This window comes from Symsagittifera roscoffensis, chromosome 10, assembly GCF_963678635.1.
Source record: "Symsagittifera roscoffensis chromosome 10, txSymRosc1.1, whole genome shotgun sequence".
NCBI lineage: Eukaryota > Metazoa > Xenacoelomorpha > Acoela > Convolutidae > Symsagittifera > Symsagittifera roscoffensis.
The window spans coordinates 34,546,777-34,573,430 of NC_087071.1; the positions used below are offsets into that span (position 1 = coordinate 34,546,777).

At 36.7% G+C, this 26,654-nt stretch overlaps 1 protein-coding gene across 1 annotated transcript in view; it reads left to right on the plus strand.

The window, feature by feature from the left end:
• Positions 1 to 26,654, plus strand: part of LOC134855408 (cholinesterase 2-like) — a gene marked incomplete at its 3' end in the record, with an annotated part of 66,292 nt that overhangs the window by 27,593 nt on the left and 12,045 nt on the right. The window contains 10 exon segments of the mRNA XM_063871919.1: positions 219 to 357; positions 1,259 to 1,364; positions 10,986 to 11,121; positions 12,167 to 12,235; positions 12,476 to 12,680; positions 13,333 to 13,563; positions 14,331 to 14,498; positions 15,827 to 15,928; positions 16,227 to 16,350; positions 16,957 to 17,111. Of these exon segments, the coding sequence (XP_063727989.1) occupies positions 219 to 357; positions 1,259 to 1,364; positions 10,986 to 11,121; positions 12,167 to 12,235; positions 12,476 to 12,680; positions 13,333 to 13,563; positions 14,331 to 14,498; positions 15,827 to 15,928; positions 16,227 to 16,350; positions 16,957 to 17,111 (1,435 nt within the window).

Consider the following 26,654-nt stretch of genomic DNA (forward strand, 5'->3'; position numbering starts at 1 on the left):
CCAGTTTTGATTTTTCCCTATACCCAGTGCTGCCATCTTCTTACAATAAAACTATTGTTTTTTTGCCTTCTGAAGATGGTTTGTTGAATGAAAATGAAAATATTTATTAATTTTATAACGCAAAGGCTACTTATTAAAAAACTTAGAAGGCATGAAATTTTCTGACTGAAACAAAGTTTGGTCTTATTTTTTGCTAATACAAGCCATTGTTTCTACAGGCAGTGTGAAAGAGTACACTTATGATGGTGAGTCTAATCAGGTGCAGGAGTACCTGGGAATCCCCTTTGCTGAGCCACCGGTGGGGGACTTGAGATTCAAACACCCTGTCAGGAGATACCAACTCTCCGACACTGGAAGGTGGGTGCTTTGGATCTACTTAACAATCTCCACCCCTTTCAAGAAAGGGGGGGGGGGGGGGGGAGATTGTTAAGTAGGTCAAAATGGTCGATTTTTCAACCAATCAGAATGCAGCAAAATTATAATTCTCAATCGAAAACTCAGTGCTAATTTACTGTATTTATTCATAGGGGTGGAGATTCTTAAGTAGGTACCATAGGGGGGGGGGGAGATTGTTAAGTAGATCCGGTGCTTTTCACGGCTAGCTATTTTCAACTGAGGCGCAACAGAAACGGTTCTCCATAAAAAGTTGAAGAGCTTGTATGTTAGTTCTTAGTTATCTCTTTAGGGTAACTCGTCTTTTATTCTTTATTTTGTTGAGGGCGTACAAATGAGAACAGATGAAAATTTTCACCCGAACACATTTTAAAGTTTTTGTGTGCTGACTGATTTCACTCTTATTTCTGCCAAGTTTTGATATCTGACTGAATTCTGATTGGCTAAAAAACATTAGTTTTTTCGATGTTTTGATTAGAAGAGATATTCTTCCTTTTTACGTTTTGTCATGGATGCCAAAATCAATGGAAATCAACTAAAGCGAAAAGTTTTACTTCTACTAGACATGTGAAAAAAATCACCGAACTTAAATGGATGTTAAACAGCCACTTGAGTCTTACAAAAGGTGCCATAACTATTTTAAAACAAGTTTGTGCATTTGTTTTAGTAATTCCTGGAAATCAAAGAGTCATTTTAGTCGCTAAGTTTATTTATAGCAACAATTTTTAATAAAATTCAAAGAAAAGCGAAAATAATGAACAAAATTATAAAAGCAAAACGAAAAAAATCAGTGCGAAAAAAATTGTTCTCTTGGTATTTATTTCTTTTGTATAAATGAAACTAATATGGAAGTTATTTGTCCCAGACTGAATGCAACCCGATTTGGACCTGCCTGCCAGCAGATAGCAGACTCCACCTTCGACAAAGAGCAGGAAAAGATTCGACAGGCAGCAGACATGTGGAATGTCAAGGTAAAATACGGGAGAGGGGGCGTATTTTCGAAATGATAAAAATCCTACCGAAAACTAACTCTCAAAGTACCTTCATTACGAGTCCAAACTGGTATTAGGCCAGAATTGTGTCCACATGACTGTGGAATAAAAAAAGCTTTTCCCGCTTTGGAGTTTCCTGGATAAAAATCAATTATTTCAAACTTTCCGAATCTTTAAAATTCAAAAATCTATAACATTCATTGTCCGATTCTTTTAAATTCAAAAATATTCAAACGATAATTGATTGAAAATTGATTCTAATCTTACTATTTTTAATAACTTATAATTCATTATAATATTTTTGATCTTTTTTCCAAAATTAGTTTGGTATTTTCAAAACTTGACAGTTGCTTCTGGCTTAATACACGCTGCATTAAATGAGATTAACTTCAAAAAATTCTTAGAATCAGAAAGTTGTTATCTTTATTTCTCTGTTCACAATTTCTATTAAGTTTTTTTAGTTTTATTTCTTTTATTTCCTGCTCACAGGGGCGGATCTAGGATTTTCTCGAAGGGGGTGGGGGCGGACTTTCAAATACTTTCAAAAATTTTGTCGACTTTTTTTAGGTCGTCCAAAGCAACTTTTCGAGCTCTCCCAATCCACCCACTAAAAGACCCAGTTTTGGCCAAAATATCTGCAACGCAGGAAATAATTTGAAAAAACGCCAAAAATAGCGTTTTTAAGCCTTTTTTGGTAAATGTTGACCAAAAATTGTGTTTTTTTGCCCCCCCGTCAAAATTACTATATCAAAAATTAAGGGTCCGTCAGCAAAAAATGGAAATCTCAAAGTAGTATAAAAGAGGACCCTTTGGGTCGACAGGGGGTCGAATCCCTGAAGGAAAGCTTCCACAAACTGGATTGCAATCATTTAGAATGGAGTATAATTGATTTTTTAAATATTGCAAATAAGCAATTTAAATCCCCTGAAAACCCACATTCATGAAACTCTTTTGCTGGTTTAACATGTCAAAATTTGTTTCCGAATTGTCGTACAGTGCTAAATCAGTTCGTGAGAGTTAAAGTTCTATCGGTCAATCAGTTGTCAAACGTGGTGCTAATTAGTCTATTGGCAGGTGCTGACCTTGGTATTGTCTGTCACGCTTGGTTGACCTCTATGATCACTCTTAGATATAACTTTGTGAGATTAACTTACTACTCATTGGATTTTACTTATTCATTGAATCACGTTTTCAACATGGCGCAGTCACCAGTGCCAATTGGGGGAAAATCCACTTGGTATCACCGGATTCTGGCCATCGAAATGCATTGAACCGCGAATGCTATGTGATTTCCGGATGAACAGATTTCAATGGGAAATGGTGGCAAAGCACTCGATCAACCCGAAAAATTACTACTTCGCAGCGAACATTACTGAAACCCAAATCACCGCTTTGCCAGGGAAAGTCGACGGAAAGAATCGATTAGAATCAGAACAAAACAAATATTAATTTCAAACTTTTACTTGTGTCTGGGTGAAAAGGGACAGGACGAGTTGCACAAAAGACGACCACACTTGGAACTCTCAACGATTCGTTAACCCAGGATGTCAGACATACTGGAGGCGGAATTCAAAAAGGAAAGGAACGGGACGTATGAGACATTCCAACTTCTCTCTCGAAAACAATTTATCAATGAAAGTCTTGAGCAGTTTCACTCTGTTTTAAGTGGGCTTGCGGCCCGATGCAACTTTGGAGCATTGGAAGATTGAATCCTCAGGGACGTATTCATTGTTAATATGAACAACCGCGAAGCGCAAAATGAACTGTGCCGATCCAGCAAAACACCGGAAGTTGTGTACAGGATTGCCCTCTCGTATGAGCGGGGCGACAAGTACGCTAAATCCTATGTAGCAACGTCCGTCGGGGGAATTACGGGAACTCAGGGATCATCAGGGGGGGTGATCTAAATCAAATCCGAACCGGTCGGAATTATACGAGGAGGATTCCGCAATGGTCGTCAAAGGGGCAGAGGCACGTACCACGGACGAGGTTCGAACCGGGGGGGATATGATCCAAAACAATCGATGCTGCAACTGCGATCATCCAAATTTCACACGAGAACACATGGACAAATGTCCAGCGAGAGAAGCCAGTTGCAATTTTTGTTGTAAAATAGGACACTTTGAAGGTACCTGCAGGGGGAAGCGTGGAAAGCAGCGAGGACGAGGAGCAGTGGGAATGACTTGTGAAAATGACGACAACACACATCTAGGGGATCTGGAAGATGACCAAGCGTCCTAACACGCAAGTTCTATCGGATGGGTGAATAGGAATAAACCAGTGGTACATTCATGGGACTCGAGCAGCTCGGATGGGGGCTAGATGGTAATGGCGGTGAAGCACAAGAGATTCACTGAGCTGAAAATTGCTGGGGCACAACTGCCGATTCGGATAAGTGGGATAGCTAGTCGGGTTCGAATCGACAGTGGGTCCTCAATATCTATCTTCACCATCGGGGAACTACGACGAACTCTTGGAGTTTCGGAACTAAAACTAGACGCAATCTCGAATGAGGATATTGCATTTCGGGATTATGAAAATAGTCCGTTAGAGCTTATTAGAACAATGACTGTCACCTTGGAATCAAATGGTTGGAGATTAAACGCGAGGATAAAGGTCTCCCAATCCACCCACTAAAAGACCCAGTTTTGGCCAAAATATCTGCAACGCAGGAAATAATTTGAAAAAACGCCAAAAATAGCGTTTTTAAGCCTTTTTTGGTAAATGTTGACCAAAAATTGTGTTTTTTTTCCCCCCGTCAAAATTACTATATCAAAAATTAAGGGTCCGTCAGCAAAAAATGGAAATCTCAAAGTAGTATAAAAGAGGACCCTTTGGGTCGACAGGGGTCGAATCCCTGAAGGAAAGCTTCCACAAACTGGATTGCAATCATTTAGAATGGAGTATAATTGATTTTTTAAATATTGCAAATAAGCAATTTAAATCCCCTGAAAACCCACATTCATGAAACTCTTTTGCTGGTTTAACATGTCAAAATTTGTTTCCGAATTGTCGTACAGTGCTAAATCAGTTCGTGAGAGTTAAAGTTCTATCGGTCAATCAGTTGTCAAACGTGGTGCTAATTAGTCTATTGGCAGGTGCTGACCTTGGTATTGTCTGTCACGCTTGGTTGAACTCTATGATCACTCTTAGATATAACTTTGTGAGATTAAGTTACTACTCATTGGAGTTTACTTATTCATTAAATCACGTTTTCAACATGGCGCAGTCACCAGTGCCAATTGGGGGAAAATCCACTTGGTATCACCGGATTCTGGCCATCGAAATGCATTGAACCGCGAATGCTATGTGATTTCCGGATGAACAGATTTCAATGGGAAATGGTGGCAAAGCACTCGATCAACCCGAAAAATTACTACTTCGCAGCGAACATTACTGAAACCCAAATCACCGCTTTGCCAGGGAAAGTCGACGGAAAGAATCGATTAGAATCAGAACAAAACAAATATTAATTTCAAACTTTTACTTGTGTCTGGGTGAAAAGGGGCAGGACGAGTTGCACAAAAGACGACCACACTTGGAACTCTCACCGATTCGTTACCCCAGGATGTCAGACGTACTGGAGGCGGAATTCAAAAAGGAAAGGAACGGGACGTATGAGACTTTCCAACTTCTCTCTCGAAAACAATTTATCAATGAAAGTCTTGAGCAGTTTCACTCTGTTTTAAGTGGGCTTGCGGCCCGATGCAACTTTGGAGCATTGGAAGATTGAATCCTCAGGGACGTATTCATTGTTAATATGAACAACCGCGAAGCGCAAAATGAACTGTGCCGATCCAGCAAAACACCGGAAGTTGTGTACAGGATTGCCCTCTCGTATGAGCGGGGCGACAAGTACGCTAAATCCTATGTAGCAACGTCCGTCGGGGGAATTACGGGAACCCAGGGATCATCAGGGGGGGTGATCTAAATCAAATCCGAACCGGTCGGAATTATACGAGGAGGATTCCGCAATGGTCGTCAAAGGGGCAGAGGCACGTACCACGGACGAGGTTCGAACCGGGGCGGGGGGATATGATCCAAAACAATCGATGCTGCAACTGCGATCAACCAAATTTCACACGAGAACACATGGACAAATGTCCAGCGAGAGAAGCCAGTTGCAATTTTTGTTGTAAAATAGGACACTTTGAAGGTACCTGCAGGGGGAAGCGTGGAAAGCAGCGAGGACGAGGAGCAGTGGGAATGACTTGTGAAAATGACGACAACACACATCTAGGGGATCTGGAAGATGACCAAGCGTCCTAACACGCAAGTTCTATCGGATGGGTGAATAGGAATAAACCAGTGGTACATTCATGGGACTCGAGCAGCTCGGATGGGGGCTAGATGGTAATGGCGGTGAAGCACAAGAGATTCACTGAGCTGAAAAATGCTGGGGCACAACTGCCGATTCGGATAAGTAGGATAGCTAGTCGGGTTCGGATCGACAGTGGGTCCCCAATATCTATCTTCACCATCGGGGAACTACGACGAACTCTTGGAGTTTCGGAACTAAAACTAGACGCAATCTCGAATGAGGATATTGCATTTCGGGATTATGGAAATAGTCCGTTAGAGCTTATTAGAACAATGACTATCACCTTGGAATCAAATGGTTGGAGATTAAACGCGAGGATAAAGGTCATCGGCGGAAACCGCCCATCTATAATCGAAAGGGACTTGATGCCTCAGTTGGGACTGCAGTTGGTGCAGCAAACGTCAGGGGACCAGATAATGTCAATTGATGAGGAGCCAATGGAGCAATCTCAGCAAGATGGGGAGCTGAACTCATGGCGGTTTTACTTCAAAAAGCAGTTTCCAAATCTTTTTAACAGGGTAGAGGAGATAAGAAATTATGAAGTGCAAGCAGAGTTTTTTGAGAATCTAACACCAGTACAACAGAAGGTTCGAGGGGTCTCAATTACTTTGCAAGAAAAAGTGTATACGGAAATTGACAAGCTACTGAAACAAGGTCACATTGAGAAATGGAAGAATGTTCGGATAAATCGTAATAACAGTGAACAAAGACGGCTCGGTAAAACTAAATAAACAAGTGCATAAAAATAAATACCAAATGCCAAATATCGAGGAATTAAAGGACACCGTGAGACAAAGAATCAGCGAGAATAAACCGGGGGATATTTTTTTTACAACAATGGATTTAACGTACGCATATGGTCAGTTAACTTTAAATGCGGAAACAAGCGTACAATGTAATTTTTCTCTTATCGGAGGTCGGTCAACGGATACCTACAGTTTCAAGACCGGATTCTATGTTCTCACCATGATGCCGACCGAATCCCAGCGAGCAATGGATTGTATCCTGTCCGAACTTCCGCAAGCGCATGCGTTCATCGACAAAATTTTGGTAGTAACCAAGGGAGCCGAGGTCGATCACATAGCAACGATAGAGAAAAAACTCAAAAAACTGGACAAGGAGAATATGTCGTTAAAACTAACGCAATGCAAATTCGCACAACACGAATGTGAATGGCTAGGTCACAAAATAACACCAACAGGAATAACACCCTTTTGCGAAAAAAAGAACCAATAGAAGCGCTGAAACCGCCGCGGACTCTAACGTAGTTGAAGTCGTTTATGGGGTCAATACACAGCCTCCACAAGTATTTGCCAGCGTTGGCCGAATCTTCCGCACCATTACGTCCGCTATTAAGTGAAAGCAATGATTACATTTGAATGCCGGAAGGTCAATGCGCATTTAAAAATTTAAAGAAACAAGTTTCCAATTTTGTTGAACTGCGGCATTTCGATTTTCACAAAGATATACGAACTGTGTGCGTTGCGAGCCATAACGGCTTAGGCGCGGTACTCGAACAATTGGGAACGGAGGAAATTAGGGCTGGCGGACCACTTATCACGACATCCAATTAAAGAAGCAACACCAATTATTACGTACGATAACATGTTCACAGTTGCAAAGATTAATTCAATATGAACCGCTCTCGGTTTTGTTCAAAGTAACGCATCCAGGGGACACGAATTTTACAAAAATACGTCCAAGGGACCAAAGATCAAAGCACATAACCAACAATCTATAGAAAGATTCGAAATTTCGTTACGCATTCAGCCAGTATGCGAACGGAAATTAACCAATCGGAATTGAACACATGGCTCAAACCAACGGCTACGCAATATACGCGAGAACTTAGTCGGTGCTATTACTCAATTGGAAGAAAATCATTTAAATTCAAATTCAAAAACTCACACTCAAATGGACCGAAGTATGAAGAAATGGGAGAAATTTTAAAAACAGTATCCAAGCTTAGACCGTAGCAGTGACGAAAAAGAAGAATTACTATCGAGTTTACATTTAGAAGCAATTACAAAAGAAACTAGATCAATTAGAACAAACACTACTTTATCGTTACCATCAGCGTTTAAAGGCGAAAAAATCCACCAGTGAATCTGAATACGGTGTGTATGTCAAATGTACCCCGCGGTTACAAGATAGTAAGCAAGATCACTTCACTTCCTGAGTTTTTTAACTCACAATTCATCGAGTCAAATTAAGTTTCCGATCCTCAACTCAGTGCAATGAGAGATTCAATCAAAACAAAGGACCCCAAAATTCACGAAAGAAGGTCAGCCATGAACCGCTATTACTTTCAGTTCGTAAGCAATTTCTACGTGAAGGAAAATGTTGTTTGGATGGACGAAAAGCTGGTTATACCAATGAACCTCCAAACCGCAATCATTAACAGAAATCACGCCTTTCATCACGGAAAGACAAACATTTTTGACGCTGCCAAGACGTCTGGTACCCCTACATTTACCGGTCAATCGCCTCAATTGCGGAAAACTGTCCAGAATGTACTCCGGCTGGTAAGAACTTAAGTAGCCCGGAAGTCCCTTATAAGTAAAAACCAACTTGGAAACATTTCCGAACCAAAAGAGCCGAACGAGTCGGTCCAGCTTGATTTCTGGGGCCCTATTAACTATTTAAACGAGTCTCAGAAATATGTGTTATGGCAGTAGATAGTTTTTCACGGTGGCCGTCAGCGATGGTCTGTAGAAACAGCCGGTCAGATAAGATCATGAAATTTTTAAAATCATAAATAGTAAACCCTGGCGTACCCAGGAAGACCCACGTTGACCAGGGAACAAGTTTTATGTCAAATGAAGTCAAGGTTTTCTGCAATGGGGAGATTATCGAAATAATAAAATCACCAGTAAATCACCATCGGGCATCCGAATGTGTGGTGCGCACCCTTGGAAGTTTTAAGAATTCGATCACGACATTTGTACAGGAAAAACCCACCGAATCGTTGGAAAAGAAGATCAAACGAGCCCTGGGTGCTCTGAGATTTTCGAAGAATGCAACGCTTAAAATTTCGCCATTCGAGGCACATCACGGTCGAGAAGCGAATACAGTGCTAAGGAACCCTACAAAAAAAACCCTCTTCAAAACCTGGATTGATATCGAGTACTAAAAACAAGGAATGCTTGTTTAGATGAAGCTGACCCGAGTGTGAGGGATATGCCGCATCCTGCTCAGACGAACTGGGGGGAAAGGTTTGACCTGGCGTACGACATTAAACACCGGCGCCATGCTCGTAGCTTAATGGATGGGCAGGCCGGAAACCAGGATGACGAACCATCCATCATTAAAGCGGCGGAACAGCCCAAAAACCAGGATCTTCTGAAACCTTGTACCAGCGAATTGGAATCAAAAATTTGAAAAGGTATAAGCAAATCCATTCAAAAACAAAATCACAGAGTGCGCATACGTCAATGCTAAGCAACGGGGTTGTACTTAGGAAATCCAGTGTGGCAATAAAAACAAAGCCGAAGAAATCCTTACCGTACCAAGCACCACCGACCCTGCAATAAGTGAAGGAGCGAGCCAGGGTAAAAATCAACGCCGGAAAGCAGCAGCAAGAGAAACAAATCGGATGACGGTTTGCAAACAGCGGGTCGGAGTCGGAGGAAAGCGATTACTTACCAATCATATCGGTAAAAAGGTCCACAACAGTGAGCACTCAAGCAGGACCGTCACAAACCCAAACCACTCCTACAGAACCAACAAGCAAACAGGCACAACGAGAACTGAAAAGCAAACTGAGCGACAAAACCAATAATACAGTACCAGACACGGGAAGCGATGAGGACACGATTCCCGCACTAGGCGTCGAAACTGATATACAAACTCCACGGGACCAAAAAAATGCCTGCACCCGCGGATACAACGAAGAGGGAACCACGGAAAGCCCGACTGGTTTCTTACAGCAGCCGGGACGATAGTCAAGATGACACGGCGTCGAGAAGGAGCGGGCGGATAAGAACAGCTGTCACAAAAATGGGAGGCGTAATGATCGATTGCATAACAACCAAACATGATCGAGCAGAGGGAAAATAGTCAAAACTTACAAACTGAAATAAACTTATCTTGAGCCCAGGGAAAAGGTTGACCAGTATTGACCAAAAACTCAAATTGTTTTATCACCGCTGGGTGATCCCTTTAGTTTCTAAAACCGCTGTTATATTGAACTAGTTCATTAAGCTTTAAAAAATCACAGTCAGTAATTTCGTCAATTTTCATTAACTTTACAACCAACAGCATACAGTATTTTTCAGTCATTTAAAGTTTCCATTTTTGAAGGGGTAGCCTCGTACAGTGCTAAATCAGTTCTTGAGAGTTTAGGTTCTATCCATCAATCAGTTGTCAAACGTGGTGCTAATTAGTCTATTGGCAGGTGCTGACCTTGGTATTGTCTGTTACCCTTGGTTGACCTCTGTGGTCACTCTTAGATATAACTTTGTGAGATTAAGTTACTACTCATCGGAATTTACTTATTGATTGAATCACGTTTTCAACAGAATTCACAAACAAAATTTTTGTTACGTAAATTTTGTCGATCACTAAACGTGTTGCGAAACCCACAACAAGCGAATTGATTTAATTTTTTTTGAAAAACTGCCAGCTCAAGAAAATGAAAGTTTTGAGTTCAAAAACTGTACATCACAAAAAATACATTTTTGTCAACTTCTAGCCAGAAACCTTTCAAATTTGAGCACAATTGAGAACCAGGGTTGACCGCCATACATTAAAAATCCTTATAAATAGCTTATTTCGGGAGCTTATTCTCATATACAGGAAAGATATAACTAGCCTTTTTTGCGAAATATGGATTGATTACACCGCGTTACAGCTTAAAAATTGCCCAAAATCAAATCTGTGAAATTTGAGCACAATTGAGAACCAGGGTTGACCGCCATACATTAAAAATCCTTATAAATAGCTTATAAATAGCTTCAAATATAAATAGCTTCAAATTTGAGCACAATTGAGAACCAGGGTTGACCGCCATACATTAAAAATCCTTATAAATAGCTTATTTCGGGAGCTTATTCTCATATACAGGAAAGATATAACTAGCCTTTTTTGCGAAATATGGATTGATTACACCGCGTTACAGCTTAAAAATTGCCCAAAATCAGTTCTGTGAAATCCTAAAACTTATAAATTTTTCTCTAAAACATTGGCCAATTGCTCAAAATTTCAAAAAAAAACCAACTTACTTAAGTTTGATTTCATGTAATACCTAAGTTTGATTTTTAAGCTTCTATATGCTATAGCCCGAGTACCAAGCGGACGAGGACTGCCTGACCTTGAACATGTGGGTGCCCCACCAGCCCGAAAAGAGGGGGGCTAAGTACCCTGTCATGGTGTGGATCTATGGGGGAGGATTCTTCTCGGGCGCCTCCCACTTGGGTTAGAGGAGTTTCATGATTGTTCACGCGTTTTATTGATTTACTTGAGTGTAATTTCATAACTATCCGCATCCAAGTTTTGTCGTAAGTAATCGATTAAAACGGATTAACTAGACAAAAAACTCAATTGGTTTGATTAGTATTCAAGGTAGCAAGTGTCTCTTGTCTTGGAAGGAGATAATCTAGGATTTTCCAGAGGGGCTGAGTTCTTCGCTCCTTCATTTTTCAAGTCTCAATTTGGACCAATTTTAGGTTATTTTCAAATCTTAATTTGGACCAATTTTATGTTAATTTTCAAATTTTAATTTGGACCAATTTTTTTATCGATAGAAGATCGGCAAAATGAAGAAAGGTAACGAGCTTAAGAAAGTTTCAAGCTAGCGAGCACAAATCGTGAATCTCTACTAGGGTGGGGGATGTACGGTTGCCCTGAGCTCCTCTATGACGAGCCTCGATTGAGTGGCCAAAACACGCATTGTAGACAACAACTTATGATTTTTGATCCAACTTGATCTTTTCAAACTGCTTCATCAATCATTTTTATGAAAAACTTCAGCCCTAATCGCAGAAAGTTGTTCTGGTTGCACAGAAAGCGACAGAAACATGCAGAAAATTTTTGTTCAAATAATCGGTTGGAAATTAAAAGCTGCTATTTGTGTTCCCGTGACGGTTTTTTAAAAAAATGGATTATTTATTTTCTTTTGTTTATGAGTATTTTTAAGACGCTGATTCCTTGAAAAAAAAATTAAAAATATGACGTTTTTTAGGTTTTGAAAGTAAGTTTCGAAGCTCAAATTATCTTTTGCTATTTGCTAGTAACCCAGCTTATAGAAGACAGACTATTTACAGAATAACTACTGAATTGAGATGATTTGAATTCTTTTTGGTAGTCATTAACAAATTAATGAAAAAACGCTATACGGAATGAAAAAAACGCTATGCGCTAATTATGAAAAAAAATACAATGACTAGAATAACGTAAAACGTTTTCAAACTTCCCAAAAACTTGAAGCTAAGTTGTAAAAGAATTTTAAATTTTGTTTCAGATGTCTACAATGGATATCGATTGTCAGCTCTGGAGAAAGTTATTGTCGTCACTTTCAACTACAGACTAGGTAAGGAAACCCCCCCCCCCCAACGAAATTGAAACAAATAACTTTCTGCAAAAAACTTTAGGTGTTCAAAACCTAGAAAAAGTAACAAGAAGGCCAAATTTTCTCAGAAAAACCTGAATCTCAAAATCTAAAGCAATTTTCAGTTTTTAGGCTTTTGAAAAGCTTGACAAAGTTTAATTTAAAATAAATTAGTAAATGTTCACAAAGTACTTTTTTTCGCACCATTGAAGAACATTCCAGGTCTGTTCGGCTTTCTCTATCTGGACAACTACGACGCCCCTGGAAACATGGGGCTGTATGACCAACTGATGGCACTGAGGTGGGTGAGGGAGAACATAGGGGCATTTGGGGGGGACGTGGAGAGGATCACCCTGTTCGGAGAGAGTGCGGGCAGTGCCAGTGTCGGGTTCCATATGTTGTCGCCGCTGAGTCATCATTTGTTCACGTTAGTTAATCTCGTAGTTTTCACAAAATGGGAAGAAATTATGTCTAGGGTGAGTTAAAAGTGACCAAGTGTAGAATTGCGTTAGTGATTTGTCGGTGGAGATTCAGTTTTTTAAGAGCATGAACTGTTATCACGTAACTTCTCTTTTAATTAACAAATATGTAGTTGGGTCCCAAACAATCATTAATTTGTCAAAATATTTCATCACGTAACTTACCTGGAAGCCTTTTGAAACATTACGTATTCCATAGTTTATGATATATGATAATTGTTTCCGCCTATTTTCAGCTGAGTTTTTCAAATTTCAGTTTCTTTATCGACAATTTTTTGAAACAAATGTGGCAAAGACTTGGCTCTTCATATCGCTAATCAAATTAATAGTTTTTTTCGCATCCATTTTCAAAACAGTGCAAAGCTTCGAGTTTTTTTTTTTGGTTTATTATTTGCATTTATTATTTGCATTATTGAAACTCTTGCATTTATTATTTGCATTTATAAACTATATTTCTACCTTCTATATTTGATAAATTTTATATGTTTCATAGTCTCACAGATAAAACTCCGGGAAGATTTCATAAAGCATAATTATTTGAATATCTTTTCAGCAAGGTCTGACATTTATTTGAACCCTATTTCGTTTTTCATGTTTCAGCAATGGCATAATGCAGAGTGGCTCCCCCACTGCCCCCTGGGCCATAATGGACAGGGAGGAGATGCTGTTCCGCTCTCTGGGGGTGGCCAAGAGACTCAACTGCTACTCGGAGGGCGAGGAGAGAGACAGCAGGTCCAGGATAGGCCAGTGCTTAAGGAGACTGTCAGTGTCGGACATATTCAAAGCCACTGTCAGTCTCTACTCTGACTTTGCGGGCAAAAACAAAAACAGGTATAAGCATTTTTGCTTAATTTGGGACAAAATTTCCAGTTTTGAAAGCTTTAGAAATTTAACCGAATGTATAGTGACTACACTTATACAGTGCTGATTTAATGTATCTGGAGAAAACGAACAAAACTGGAATTTTAAATGGGATTCTAAAATCGGCGAAAACAAAAGCAAATTTGAGACATTTTTAGTTTCACTAATATTAAATTTGTTTTCAATAAGGGAACAATCTGTTTATTATTTCCCAAACATTTTCAAAAAAGAAGAACACCAAAATCTTGGAAAAACACCGAAAATGCCAGTTAGCTGCCTATCGAGTGGTGTCTTCAAGTTTAAGTATGGGTTTAGTTAAGACGATTACTCCACGGGGGAGGGACCAGCACACGAGCTGTTCAGCTCATTACGGAGAACATGGTTGTGCCCCTGTTCTTTGGTAATTTTTCCGAGTTGGGTAATGTTACTTCAACGCGCTGAGTACTGTTGTAAGAATTGGGTTAAATCTTGCATTTTTGGAAACCTTTTAAGTTTGGGTTTCTTTAAAGTTTGAGCTTCTTACTTCAAACAACACTCGGCTCTCAAAAATATTACAACGCACGCGCGCAACCTTACTTAAAGCTGAATTTTCACGTATCTGTTTTTGAGTTGTGAAATTGTTTACAAATGTTACCGCTTGTTTTTTAAAATCTTTTGTTTTTGTTTTACTTTTCATAGGAATTTGATTTTTTTTTGAAAAAAAAAAATAGAAAAAAATTTATATAATTTTTGACAAGGTGGCTTGACTTCCCAGTGGCCCCCATAGTGGACAACAGACTGATAGCAATGCACCCTGTCACCCTCTTGAGGTCAGGGGCATTCAAACAGAGTCCCCTCATGATAGGGTCAGTCAGCAACGAGGGCAGCTTCTGGCTATTATACTACAAGCCATACTTCAAAGTCAGGTATGTTTTGCACGACTACGTTTGCTGAATTGTACGTTTTTTTTAGATTTTCTGTGCGGTTTTTTTGTATGTTCACTTTCGCTCAATAACAATAATTTCATTTTTTTATTAAGATGATTAAATCGTGTCTGTACAAAACAGTCCCATACAAAACAGTCCAATACAAAACAGTCCGAAAAAACATAGCAAAGTACAAAAAAACAGTCCCATACAAAACAGTCCCAAAAATAGTCCAAAAAATAGTCCAAAAACAGTCCCATTGATCGAAGTGATAATTGTTCTAGAAGCTGATAAGTAAATTTATCTCATATTATTTTTTTACTATTGTTTACGCTCTGCTACCCGACAAAAAGGAATCAACTTATTGTCGCCTTCTCAGTATTCTTAAAGTTGATTCCCCAAAACGCGTCACAATTGATTTTGAAGTAGCTGTGCGAAACTCAATAATAGCTACTCATCAGAGTGCTCAAATTCAGTTTTGTTTTTTCCATATGAGTCAAAGTGTCTGGCGACATGTTCAGTCGTCAGGCAATACTCACAATTACAACAATGACCTTAATTTTCGCGAACTTATTCGAATGTTTCTCGCAACAGCATTTCTGCCCGTAGAGGACGTCCCCACAGCTTTCGAGCTTCTGCAAGGTATGGCATCTGAAGAAAGTCAACCGATTTTCAATTATATCGAGGACACATATATTGGTAGACTGACTTCTCAAGGACGACAGAAGCCCAGATTTGATATGGAGCAATGGAGTTGCCATCAAAGAGTAAAAAACGACCTTCCCCGCACCAACAACGCTGTAGAAGGTTGGAACAGCAACTTCGTGAAACTGGTCAATAGTAAGCATCCATCATTCCCAAAACTGATCGAGAAGTTCCAGGACGAGCAAAAAACGCGGAAATACTGTTGGAAAAAATGTGCGCAGGACAAAAAGCTGCCCCTGTTTGAGTTTTCAAAGCGTAGATCAATTCTGTCGGCGCCAAAAGATCAAGGTCATGAAATTCAACTGGTTTTGGACTGTTTTGTATGGGACTGTTTTTAGAGCCTTTTTTTGATGTTTCGGACTCTTTTGTATGGGACTGTTTTGTATGGGACTGTTTTGTATATGCACCGATTAAATTAGCTCTTAAATATTTATAGATAAGGCCAAACTGACGACGGTAGTTAATCTATTTAATCTTTCAATCAATCTTTCACGCATTTCAAGCGTCAAAATTGAGTAAAAAAGCTAAAATAGAGGAAAGGCACCTTTTGTCGACCAAATGATTTGCTCAAGGTCATCATGATATTGCCACCAATCGTTTGAGAATAAGGATCAAAAATTTAGATCTGACAACCTGTTGACGAGTGTACAATATGAGCAATCACTCGACACTATCTTCAACTTCAAGGACAAAAAGACACGAGAGGCCATCAAATTCGTCTACAGGTCAGCCATATGCAGAAACACATCTGCAACAAAAAACAAAAACAATTAGTTTCGTTTAAAATTATCAAAGAAGAAGCATTGGTTCTTTCCCGTTTTCAGAAATCAATTACAGCGCATCTATAGCAGCAAACTTTTAGCGGTGGAACTAATTTTTCGTTTTTAAGCGGCGCGAAGAAATGGGGGGGGGGGGGGGGCAGAATGGCAATCAGATTAGATCATACTTTCATTACAAAGAATCAATCTGAGAAAATGAATAAAAGTTTCTACAGTTTCAAAGTAACTGGATTCTCGTGTTTAGGAACTGGACAGACATTCATGATCAGGAGCAGAACAGACTGACCATAGACAAGGCCACAGGCGAGTACAACTTCGCCTGTCCATGCAACGACTTCGCCCAATACTACGCCAACCAGAATCAGAGGGTGAGTCTTAAAATTTTTGTGTACAAGTTTTAATCAAAAAATTGAAATGACTTAATTAAAAAATATTAAAAATTTGACATTTCGTTCTTTTTTGCCCTATTATGAAGTCATTTTGGACACCAGCCTAAGAAAATTCAAATAAACATTTTTTCCAGCTTGCGAAGCTTTTAAAACTCTTTTTGTCATTACAATGAAAATATCCTTAAGTATCTTCAAGTCTTCATGTACTAATTGGAGAAAAAATTTGAGTTATAGTTTCTGCATCATATTTTAAATAGTTATCGCAATTAGCCATAAAAACCTTCAAAAGTGCTGTATAATGAAAAACTTGCAATGATGATATTCAAGGGAACGGGATTGGAAATGAGCCTGGTACTTTTATGGCTTCATATTTTCAAATGTCTACATGTGCTATCTGGACCACAGATACTGGAATGAAGACTGACTTAAGAATATGAAGCTATGCATTTTCATGTACCTTGTTTAAAAGAAAACATATCAAGCCTCAAGCGTACAATCTCAGGAGCGTGTTTTACTATATAAGTTCTGATTCAAACTCCAAATCATTTGTTTATTTCTGGGCTGATTTGACGATTTCTCACCTAGGTCTACATGTACTACCTGGACCACAGATCCTCGACTGAGGGGTGGCCAGAGTGGATGGGCACTATACATGGGGCAGACTGCGAGTGGGTGTTTGGGAAGTTCCTGGACAGAAACAACACGCCAGAGGAGAAGAGGATGGCCAGACGAATCATGTGGTAAAAAAGAAAAAAAGAGAGTTTATTTCTTCAGACATACAAATACATTTACAAAATAAAAATCACAATTAAACTAAGCAATTAAATTTTGATAAACGTACGTATTATCTGAAGAGGATAGACTAAGGACAAATTAGATGCACACACTAAATGTCTACCCAGTATATACTGACTGAGACATAGAAGGTTAATGTGTAAATATAGATAATTCTTTAAGCAGCAAGTATTTATGTAAGTGGTTCTGGAACCTGATCTAAACTACATTTTATGATTGGATAATTTAGATATTTTACCAATGTAAAGTATTTAATTTTAACCAATCATGATCCATCTAACTAACAACCCACTTATTTGTAAGTGCTGAAGTTACTTGTAATTTCAGCACCAGAGAGATTTGAATTTAACTTAGAAATTAGTTGGACTCTCCCGAGCACTTCAGCAACCGCAATAAACCAGTATACCCTAGATCTATTGAGCCTAGCAGAGACTAGTTAAACAACCTGAGACTAGATAGTATAAGAGTAAGATTAGGATCGGTATTAGACTAAGAAGTTGCACGAATCTATCCGGCCGAAAATAAGATAGCGTGACGAGCAGACGGTGTACCCTATCCGAAATTACTCTATGAGTTAACCAACTCGGTTCTAACTCATCTGGTGCGACCATAAGTCTCGAACAAGACCTTAATAGCTTAGAATTAACCAAAATAGATTAGAAATTAGACAAAAACATTTACAAAATGTTATACGACAATAATTTAATCGAAATGTCTCTACGACTCAATAGATCAGAGCCAATATTCCGAACCATAACAGAACTACCCGGAATTGGAAGAAGACCTCGAACCAGAGACGACATACGACAAAGTAGAAACTTGCCATATAGCTATATGATAGTTAGGCAAAAACCAGAACAAACTTTTATATTTAGAATACTACTGGCAATGAATTTAGATTTTCATTTGCAAACATAAAATCTTGAAGTTAATCTTCAAAATCATTTCAGGCGCTAAACAAAATTATTAATATACAATAACGATTGATAAAAAGATCTAAGATCGTTTTCCTAAAATTCTGCAGTAATATACAAAACATGTTTGAAAAATATTTATTGAAAAATAAAAATAAAAATTAGTAGCATGACAATAAATGGTTAGTAATCATAAATCATCCTGTTGTTCCAGCTCCATCACCTAAAACATAACAGCAATCATAAACCCACTAATATCATCAAAACACTAAATTTTTCCTTTACACACATTTAAAATTTTATTAAAACTTAAATTCACTTAATTTTAAAACCAGATCATCAAGGCTTATCCTTGGATCTTAAATCATTTTCTACTTAATTAAATTTCAAATTTGATCATCAAGGCTTATCCTTGGATCAAACAGAACAACTTTGTTCTCCCCCACCCACTTAATTAGTGTCTAACGACCTCAAACGTCGATTCACTACCCAACCCTTTCTAAAGACCTAAGACTAATAGAAATTTTTAAACAAAACTAATCATTCAAATTAGGATAAACAGTGAAGAACTTCGGTTATTCATCCTTCACTTGACCCCCCCTCTTACCAGACCCAGGATAAATCTTAGACTTAGTAAGTTTAAAATAGTATCTAACGAACTACTCGCGTTCTAATTATACCTGAACCTTGTGGATCGATTTACTATTCTCCAACCCTTGAACACAATCACTACCCCTAAGTAAGATTAAGTAAGTTAACACCTTAACTTATACTAGCCACGAGAAAGTAAAGAATCATTCTTCGGAATCGATATACTTTTCTCTCCAACCCTGAACAAACAGACCCAGGTTAAGCTAACCAAAAAATCGTAAGAACTAACAGTTTAAGAAAATAGAAACCATTTAACAACCCTTTGCATCCGTCATTCTAAACCTTATGTCATTTAAAAACCTAGGAAATAAACAAACAATCGTTTTACACAATTGTGAAATAGATAACAAAAAATACGACCTTGTAATCACACCTCATACACAAACAGTTGGATACATTCGAACAAAACGACAAACACTAAAAAGAAAAATAATAACGAAACAAAGACAAATAACACGAAAAAGATTTTCAAAAAATCGAAACGCATTTTCAGAATCAGAAACCAATAGTTTAGACGAACTTTACAAACTAAAAGAATCAATAGATAAAAATTACCCACTTCACGATCAATTATATTTTTCTGACTCAGAAACAACTTCAAATTCATCAAAAAGAGGAAAAAGAAGAATAAAAAAGCAGTATAAACACAAACCAGTACATTTATACAATTGGAATCAACCAATTAGACACATTGATAATTACATATTAACAGTCATCGAACGAAAAAATGAGCTCAACGCACACCCCAGGTGAAGAAAGTCCAGATGATGATGAAATCTTTCCTTTTATAGTAGACGCAGATACTGATAGAGGACAACACATATTTTGTCAAAATTTACTCGTAAATTTATTTGAACCCGGAATTAGTCCATGTAAAACAGAGTTCCCAGATGTAAAAATCAAAAGACAAATCATAGACCACTACTTAAAAGATATATGCAACATAACACAACAGTATGGAATCTACTCCATAGAATTCACCTCACCAAACCATAATAATAGAAAATATACAATTCAAACAGACGATCTTGATTTAGAATTTTCAAAAGTTTTTTCAGAATATATAAAAAGCATCCAAAATCATAACTCACAAAGAGCAAACTCCATATTCACCAATGAAGTTTTCGCAATAATATATAGTTATATTTCGATATTAGAAAACGAAATCCCAATAACAAATGTCTCACCGACAGAAACATCTAAACATTTAAGAGTACGACATGAAATCACACTACTCTCTAGTTATTTAAACATCATTAAAGAAAATTTCACGAAAGACGACGTTTCACAACATACAAAACACGATCTACAAAAAATTTTGGCATGGTTCATAATAGATTATTTCACACACAATATTGATTTAATTGCACAAGCAAGAAAAAATTTTAGACCCCAAAACTCGAACGATGATACCGCTATCACAGAACAATCAGATTATGTTTGGGACCCCGAATGGTCTCATCCCGCATTTATAAGCTTCCCACAATCAATCTCAAGTCAAGCAATAAGTACGATATCTTACATAAGAGATTATGTAAAAGTAATACCATTAACCATTGATGCAACACCATTAAACTATAATACATTTTTGCCCGATACACAAAATAATAGTTTAAACTCTACAGTTATACACAATGAAAACCTCAATGGAACTAGGAATCTTACTCAACAAGATATCCAGACACCATCACACTTCATAAATGAAGAAATTGTACACACAACAACTACACAACAAAGTATTTCACCAATACGCCCAAATTTAACAACACCAAGAAATACAAATCCTTCACAAACACAGGTAACCTTACAATCAACCGTTAAACCTTCGGTTGCCCCTAAATATTCACATATGGATTACCAAACATACAGACCCATGACAATACCATCAAAAACACGCAAAACATTCACTAGAAACAACTTTACAGACCATAATTATAATTATACACATCCATCAAAAACATATAACCAACCACAAAGAAATTTTAACCAATATACAAGATCTCGAAATTGGGATAACCCAATGACCCAACCTAATTCAATAAATTTCCAAACAAATCCTCCACAGGATCACAGTGAAAATTACCCATTTTTTCAACAAAATAAAAATAAAAAACAGACATCTTATCAAATGGATTATTTATCCTCAGATGATGATTTCTTACAACCAGATATATTTGCACCAAATACTCAAGAATATCGTAGACAAGGAATACAGAGAACACGTACAAATCATAGAAATTTTTCTCCACAACCAATAGATGCACAACATCAACAACCAATTCAACAACAAAATCTAATTAATACACAATCTTTTCAACCAATTCAACAACAAAATCCAATGACTGCACACTCGTATCAAGCATCACAAATGCAAAATGAAATACCACTCCCATATTATCTCCAACAACATGAAATAACAAGAAACCAACTTTCGAATTTTTCTCAAATGCCAAATGCAGCAGAATCATTACAAATGACAATGAATCCATACCTTATGGGTGGATCATCAATAACATCAAACAAACCTTTAATGGTTTTCACAGGAACAGAGCCTGAATACTCTGTAGAAGATTATTTAAATGCAGTAACAGCAAACCTGATTTTAAATATTGGACCTGAACCAATTAATACGCCACTACATCAAAATTGGATACATCGACGCACAGCGTTAATACAAACAACCTTAGATGGCGCAGCCCAAAAATGGTTTTCAGTACTACCTCTAGAAATAAAATCAAACTGGAAAAGGTTTACACAGGAATTTTCAAAAATGTTTGACTCCGAAAGAAACAAACAACAACAAAGAGTTTTATGTAATGAAATTCGCAGATTACCAAACGAAACCATCAAGCAAATAGCAGTACGAATCGAAACACTAGTTCGAAAAGCATATTCATTAAATACACATGACTATAAAAACACAAAGATGACAGAAATCTTAATGATGACCTTAACACCACAATTAAGGAAAATAGCAATAAAAAAGAGAGCATCCCATCCTTCTTCAATTCGAGAACCCGATTTAGATTTTCGAAAACTAGTAGACAAATTAGAACAAGCAGAAATCACGATGAAACTAGAAGAAACGGAAAATCTGAAACTACAATACGTTAACAGAATTGAAACGACTCCCACTAATATTAATAATATACAGGAATCAGAGACAGACCTCGTTGAAAAAATCACTGAAATACTCAATATTTATGAAAAGAACCCAAACTTCAAAGGCAAACCATCTTTCAAAAAATGGTGTAATTATTGCCGACGATACGGACATAGTATTTCCGAATGTAGACAAAAACAGCAAGACAATCAAAATAAACCTCAAAAATATAAAGAACCAAATAAATCATTCTATCAATACATGAAAAAAGATCAAAATCTACCGAACAAAACAGTCCACAGCAACAACAGTTCAGGAAAACCACTCCCGAACAATACAAATTATACAAGAAATCAATCACCATATAACTCAAGTTATAGAGGAAGATCACCAGAACGAAGAAACACGAACAATTCATCACAAAATCACTACAATAGACCAAATAGTCGAAATAACTACTCCAGATCAAATTCAAATACACAACGATTTGTTTCTAGATCTAATTCCCAATCAAGAAATAACTACTATCCAAACAACCAATCACGAAATTCATCATACAATAGGAATAGAAACTACTCCTATAATCGAAATAGAAGTTATTCAAACAACCGAAACCAGAATTACCCGAACAGTCAATCAAGGAATAACTCATATAATAGATCGAACTATAACAGACCAAACAATAATTACCAAAACAGATCGCGAAATAATTCACAAAATCGACACTCAAGTTATAATAATCGTTATAGAAATTATTCCCAATCACCACACCGGAATAATAATAACTATAATAATTCTAATAATCGCCACAGAAGTAGTACACCTAAACATCAAAGACAAATCAATCAAGTACAGTCTAACCCAGAAACAACATCAGACCCTCCAGGTATTGATGACACAGTAACTGATACGTTACAACTCAATCAAATAAACTGTACATCATCAGATTCAGAAAGTGATACTGAAAACACTCTTTCTATCAATATGATAAAAGTCGAAAATGACTATGAATCTGTCATATATGAACAACCCTTTTCATCACACATATATGAAAATCAATCAGAATTTCTTCAAAATTATTACACTACACCCATAAATTCCACACCAACGACGCAAGAAACAAATGAGATTAACACTACAGATCAAACCAATAAAAATACCAAAACAAAATGCTTGAATACAAACCATATTTATCAAAATATACAAAAAGAACAACCCAAAGAAAAAATTTGGACAATACCATTTCTCTTAGAAAGCCCAAGAAATAAAGAATTTCAACCACCAGACCTTGAAATAGATTTTTTAATTGATTCAGGAGCAGAATCAAACATAATAAACATCCCCACATGGAATGAAATAAAAACCTTACACCCAAAGCTAACACCTCTTGAAACCTCCAGCAAACTAGCAACAGCACAAGGATCAACATTGATAAACTACGGAAAAATCCAATTATTTCTCCTCCCCACCAGAACAATGGAACAAAGCAAAATTTTAAATAAGCCATTTAAACAAATATTCCATATCACTGACATTAAATATAATATCATTGGAATACCATTTATTTCGAAGTATATACCAACAATTAACATACTAAATAGTAAAATATTAATCAAAGATAAATATACAAAAACAAAAGAAACATCCTTAACATTTTTTCAAAGATTAAATAAACAACCACCATTCTTTTCAAAATTCTACCCGATATTTAACCAACAAAGAAAACACTTGAAACCACTATCAGGAAATATCTATAATTTTTCAATCAAACAAGTTCACCAATATGATAAAGAAAAAAAACAAACAAAAATTTTATATGTCAGAATTTGAATTCAAACCTATTCACAAATTTTTCAAAATCACAATATCATCCATAAAATATTTGAAAAATTCGAATTCAGATATCATTTCCTTACATGTCTATAACAACACACCTTACCAAGTAACATTACCTTTAGGACTTTTAGGATATTGTGAAACCAACGCTACAATATCACCAATACACGAAAAAGCCTATCGCGTAAATAATATACTCCAATTACTAGATATTTGCCAATCTACAATTCTTAATGAAGAATTATCTATAAATAATATAATAAGTAACGAAAACAGAAATACGGATTATTTCACAAAAACTCCATATTTCAAACCTACATTCATCATAAGTAACTACACAGAGGACCAACAAAAATTTTTAACAATGTTTAATTTCCAACATTCACAAATAACACAAGACGAATTCGAAAAATTAGCCAAACAGCTAATTAAATATTCATCAGTCTATGCAACATCAAAATTCGATGTTGGGAAAATCAGTTCATCACTACATCTCCCGTTAAAACCAGACGCAGTTTTCAAAAAACAGAGAGCAAGTAAAGTACCAATTCACTTACATGATAAAGTGAACAGATTACTCGACATTTTAGAACAATACAACATTATATCACCAGTAAACAAAGAAGAACAACCAAAAGGCAACACATTTATCAACCCTGTTATCATACTAGCTAAAGGAGAATCATTGAAAATCGTTCTCGATGCTAGATACCTCAATTCACTTATAGATGAATCAAAATGTAATTGGCCCATTGAACCAATACAAGTTATTTTAACAAAAATAAACGGCAAATACTTTACAACCGCCGATATGAATAGTGCATACAATCAAATGCCACTAGATGAACAATCACGACGTTTAACACAATTTGTTATCGGAAACCAACAATATGAATTCAACCGCTTATTCTATGGAATATCCATAGGACCAGCAGCATTTTCAGCTTTTATGAGCAAAATTTTTAGACCACTAATACTCAAGAAAAACGCAATCACCTATTTAGACGATGTTTTTATGCAATCACAAACAAAAGACGAGATGTTCAATGTTTTAGAAAAATATCACCAAATACTTCAGAACGAAAATCTGAAGGCCGCCCCCGATAAATCACACTTCTTTTTGACAAGAGTTAAATTCTTAGGACATAATATAGAAAGAAAAACAATCACTCCATTGAAATCACGCATTGACGCTATTCAAAAACTTCAACCACCAACAAATAAAAAGAAAATCCAAGAATTTCTTGGAATGTTAAACTTTTTAAGTAAATATGTTTATAAAATGCAATTATATCTACGACCATTTTATAACATCCTTAGACAACAAAATAACTTTGAATGGAACATAGAACATCAAACACGATTTGAAGAAATAAAGAAACTTTTAACTGAACAAATTTCAAACACAATTCCAGATTCAAATCAACCATTTTATGCAATGTGCGATGCTTCGAACTTTGGCATCGGTGCAGCACTATTACAATCACATAATGGTACAAATAAAATGAACCTCATATCAGCAAATTCTCGATTATTCACTCAAGCAGAGCTACGACTCTCAACTCTAATGAGAGAATGTACAGCTATAATATATACACTGACAGAATATGAATTTCTGATACTTGGATCAAAACATCCAACAGTTCTATTCACAGACCATAAACCAATCATCTTTCTCTTTACACAAAAATCTAACCCAAACCACCGAGTTTACAGATTTCAACTAATTCTAATGAAATTTCCAAACTTACATATAGTTTGGACTGCAGGAAAAAATCTTGCATTACCAGACACCTTAAGTCGAAATACACCACCTGAATTACTTACACGAAAAACAACAGTTGAAATACCCAAAAACATAAAATTCTACCTTGCAGAAAACGAAACATCACCCCGATTGGAATGCAAATATGCAGTAAAAACTGATATTGAACAATCACAAATAAATAATTTACAACATTTCCCACTTTATTTAGATTGTCAAAATAATCATTATGAAGTTGATTTACTTGGAACATCAACTTTCAAACCAATCCCATATTCTCAATGGATAAAAAATAACACCCAACAAAAACGAACAAAACAACACCTGCCTAAGAAAGACCATTTTCCACTAATTGAAAAAGAAGATTTAACTGATAAAATAAATTTATCAGGACCACAAACAAATGATTCAAAATACACAATAAATCAAGTTTTTGACCTTCACGACCCACTTGATACAATACCCTTATCTAAATTAGAAATCGAAAACATTTTTCTCCCCCCAACAGAAATAATTACAATTTCAACACTGAAACAATATCAAAACCTTGACCCAGTAATTCGACAACTGAAATCATGGCACAAATATAAAACTAAACCTATCAAAGCAGATTCAACCATTCTAGGAAACAAAACACTCCTCCGATACTTTCGCAAATTTAACAACACAACAATTAACGAAAATACAGACCTTTTAGAGTATAACCTGAATGAATCTACAGTTCCATGTCTCCCTTTAAGTATGATTCTTATAGCTTTTAATATTTCACATACACAAAATATTAAAGGACACTCTGGATCAGAGAAAACATATTCAAATTTTATACAAAACTTTTATTTCCCAAATGCACCAATTTGGATAAAAGTACTATGCAATGACTGTATAGTATGTCAACTAAATAAACCTTACCCAAATCAAAAACAAATAGCACAAAAACAAGATTTTAAAGGACAAAGTTTGTACTTTAATCATCGTATCTCATTTGATACTAAAGGACCAATTTCACCCTCATCAGAAGGAAACTCCTACATTATGGTAATTGTTGACGCATTTACACATTATGTAGCACTTAACCCAGTACCACATTGTAACGCTTATTACGCTTACACAACACTCTATGAACACTGGATAGCAAAATTCGGACTACCAGAAATTTTAGTTACAGACAACGGTACAGAATTCATAAATAATGAAATTATCACACTATGTCATTTATATA